The 3,937-nt window shown below is 45.5% G+C and overlaps 1 protein-coding gene across 1 annotated transcript; it reads left to right on the top strand.

Moving 5' to 3' along the window:
• Positions 1-491: 491 nt before the first annotated feature.
• On the top strand, positions 492-3,632 carry LOC309974432 (UDP-N-acetylglucosamine--peptide N-acetylglucosaminyltransferase 110 kDa subunit-like; the record flags this gene model as incomplete). Its single annotated transcript, XM_082859044.1, has 1 exon — positions 492-3,632. The coding sequence occupies one exon, from the start codon at positions 492-494 to the stop codon at positions 3,630-3,632; it is 3,141 nt and encodes a 1,046-aa protein (XP_082715170.1).
• Positions 3,633-3,937: the final 305 nt, after the last annotated feature.

The raw sequence follows: 3,937 nt of genomic DNA, 5'->3' as shown, positions 1-3,937 counted from the left end.
TCTCTAAGATTTTAGCATTATATATAACATTGGTTACTTATTAGTGGTTTGGGAAGGCCAATTTAAAATTTTCTGATCTTACTGTATTGAAATTCACGGCCCTAATGTTTTCCACATTGACTATATGAATGATGAAGTAAAGTCAATCATGTATTTCCTTTCCAACTGGACAGAAAACAAAATTTTAAAAAGTGTTTGGACTACTGACTTTTGATTTCTTCTAAGGCAAGTGTATAGGTAATTTTTATTCCCTGGTTAGGAGAAAAATGGTGGAAGAGGGCAGGGTTAAGAATTAAGATTTCAAGAGCGTGAGAGGTAGATGGCCAACCAGAGTTCCTAAGGTTCGGTGCCTGGAACTGTTGCCGCCGCTTAAGCCTGCCAAAGCAGTGGTACAGCTGCTGCCCTCGTATTTGCTACCTCTAGAAACATTCTTGCCAGTAGTGGCGGCAGCGGGACTCAATTACCCCCTTTTCTCTCTCCAGAAGCTCCAGATGGCGTCTTCTGTGGGCAACGTGGCCGACAGCACAGAACCAACGAAACGTATGCTTTCCTTCCAAGGGTTAGCTGAGTTGGCACATCGAGAATATCAGGCAGAAGATTTTGAGGCAGCTGAGAGACACTGCATGCAGCTGTGGAGACAAGAGCCAGACAATACTGGAGTACTTTTATTACTTTCATCTCTACACTTCCAGTGTCGAAGGCTGGACAGATCTGCCCACTTTAGTACTCTGGCAGTTAAACAGAACCCTCTTCTGGCAGAAGCCTATTCGAATTTGGGGAATGTGTACAAGGAAAGAGGGCAGTTGCAGGAAGCAATTGAGCATTACCGGCATGCATTGCATCTCAAACCAGATTTCATCGATGGTTATATTAACCTGGCAGCCGCTTTGGTAGCAGCAGGCGACATGGAAGGGGCAGTACAAGCTTACGTCTCTGTTCTTCAGTGCAATCCTGATTTGTACTGTGTTCGCAGTGACCTGGGGAACCTGCTCAAAGCCCTGGGTCGCTTGGAAGGAGCCAAGGCATGTTATTTGAAAGCAATGGAGACGCAACCGAACTTTGCAGTAGCTTGGAGTAATCTTGGCTGTGTTCTCAATGCACAAGGGGAGATTTGGCTTGCAATTCATCACTTTGAAAAGGCTGTCACGCTTGACCCCAATTTTGTGGATGCTTATATCAATTTAGGAAATGTCTTGAAAGAGGCACGGATTTTTGACAGAGCTGTGGCAGCTTACCTTTGTGCCCTAAGCTTGAGCCCAAATCATGCAGTGGTACATGCCAACCTGGCTTGTGTATACTATGAGCAAGGCCTGATGGATCTGGCAGTAGACACCTACAGGCGAGCTATTGAATTGCAACCACATTTCCCTGATGCTTACTGCAACCTAGCCAACGCTCTGGAAGAGAAGGGCAGTGTTGCCGAAGCAGAAGATTGTTATAATACAGCTCTGCGGCTGTGTCCCACCCATGCAGACTCTCTGAATAACCTAGCCAATATCAAAGGAGACCAGGGAAACTTTGAAGAGGCAGTTCGCTTGTATTGTAAAGTATTAGAAGTCTTCCCAGAGTTTGCTGTTGCCCATTCAAATTTAGCAAGTGTATTGCAGCAGCAGGGAAAACTGCAGGAAGCTCTGATGCATTATAAGGAGGCTGTTCGAATCAGTCCTACCTTTGCTGATGCCTACTGTAACATGGGAGACACTCTAAAGGAGATGCAGGATGTTCAGGGAGCCTTGCAGTGTTATACTCGTGCCATTCAGATTAACCCTGCACTTGCGGATGCCCACAGCAATCTGGCTTCCATTCACAAGTATTCAGGGAATATTCCAGAAGCAATTGCTTCTTATCGCACTGCTCTGAAGCTTGAACCTGATTTTCCTGACGCTTATTGTGATTTGGCTCATTGCCTGCAGATTGTCTGTGATTGGACAGACTATGATGAGCGAATGAAGAAGTTGGTCAGCATTGTGGCTGACCAGCTGGAGAAGAATAGGTTGCCTTCTGTGCAGCCTCATTATAGTATGCTCTATCCTCTTTCTCATGGCTTCAGGAAGGCTATTGCTGAGAGCCATGGGAACCTCTGCTTGGATGAGATCAGTGTCCTTCATAAACCACCGTACGAACATCCAAAAGACTTGAAGCTCAGTGATGGTCGACTGCGTGTAGGATACGTGAGTTCTGACTTTGGGAATCATCCTACTTCTCATCTTATGCAGTCTATTCCAGGCATGCACAATCCTGATAAATTTGAGGTATTCTGTTATGCCCTGAGCCCAGATGATGGCACAAACTTCCGAGCGAAGGTGATGGCAGAAGCCCATCATTTCATTGATCTTTCTCAGATTCCGTGCAATGGGAAAGCAGCTGATCGCATCCATCAAGATGGTATACACATCCTTGTAAATATGAATGGTTATACCAGGGGTGCTCGAAATGAACTCTTTGCTCTCAGGCCAGCTCCTATTCAGGCAATGTGGCTGGGCTACCCTGGGACCAGTGGCGTGCTTTTCATGGATTATATCATCACTGATCAGGAAACTTCACCTGCTGAAGTTGCTGAGCAGTATTCTGAGAAACTGGCTTATATGCCCCATACTTTCTTTATTGGTGATCATGCTAATATGTTCCCTCACCTGAAGAAGAAGGCAGTCATCGATTTTAAGTCCAATGGGCACATTTATGACAATCGGATTGTGCTGAATGGCATCGACCTCAAAGCATTTCTTGATAGTCTCCCAGATGTGCAGATTGTCAAGATGAAATGTCCTGATGGAGGAGACAACGCAGACAGCAGTAATACGGCTCTTAATATGCCTGTCATTCCTATGAATACTATTGCAGAGGCAGTTATTGAAATGATTAACAGAGGACAAATTCAGATAAGAATTAATGGATTCAGTCTTAGCAATGGACTGGCAACTACCCAGATCAACATTAAGGCTGCCACTGGAGAGGAGGTTCCCCGTACCATTATTGTAACCACACGTTCTCAGTACGGGTTACCGGAAGATGCCATTGTGTACTGTAACTTCAATCAGTTATATAAAATTGACCCATCTACTTTGCAGATGTGGGCAAATATTCTGAAGCGTGTTCCCAATAGTGTACTGTGGCTGTTGCGTTTTCCAGCAGTAGGAGAACCTAATATTCAACAGTATGCACAAAATATGGGCCTTCCCCAGAACCGTATCATTTTTTCACCTGTTGCTCCTAAAGAGGAACATGTTCGGAGAGGCCAGCTGGCTGATGTCTGCTTGGACACTCCACTCTGTAATGGACACACCACAGGGATGGATGTCCTTTGGTCAGGGACACCCGTGGTGACTATGCCAGGAGAGACTCTTGCTTCCCGAGTTGCAGCTTCCCAGCTCACTTGTTTAGGCTGTCTTGAGCTTATTGCTCAAAATAGACAAGAATATGAAGACATAGCTGTGAAACTGGGAACTGATCTAGAATACCTGAAGAAAATTCGTGGCAAAGTCTGGAAGCAGAGAACATCTAGCCCTCTGTTCAACACCAAACAATACACAATGGACCTAGAGAGGCTCTATCTACAGATGTGGGAGCATTACGCAGCTGGCAACAAACCTGATCACATGATTAAGCCTGTTGAAGTCACTGAGTCGGCCTAAATAATGACTGTGTGCACAGGAGAATTACCCTGTACCTGAGCCTCAACCTTCCGGGGGAAAGGGAACTACTTTTTCCTTATCTGTACAATACCATGCTGCAGATGGGTGACAGACAATGATAAGAAATAGCACAGCCAGACTTGCTTCCTGCATGATCATGATCACGATAGGGAGAGACACAAGAGATGGGAAACTGCTGTTGCACAAGGAGTCTCCATAGAATTTTGCAGCAGCCAGGTGTCTGGAAGGTCTGGAAGGTAAGTCTGGAAGGTCTGATCTCCCTTGGTCTTCCATGGGATGGATGG

This window comes from Leucopleurus acutus, assembly GCF_964270905.1.
Source record: "Leucopleurus acutus genome assembly, chromosome: 17".
In the NCBI taxonomy this organism is placed as follows: Eukaryota; Metazoa; Chordata; class Mammalia; order Artiodactyla; family Delphinidae; genus Leucopleurus; species Leucopleurus acutus.
The sequence above is the reverse complement of the archived record's forward strand: the minus strand, read 5'-3'. Positions and strand labels throughout refer to the sequence as shown.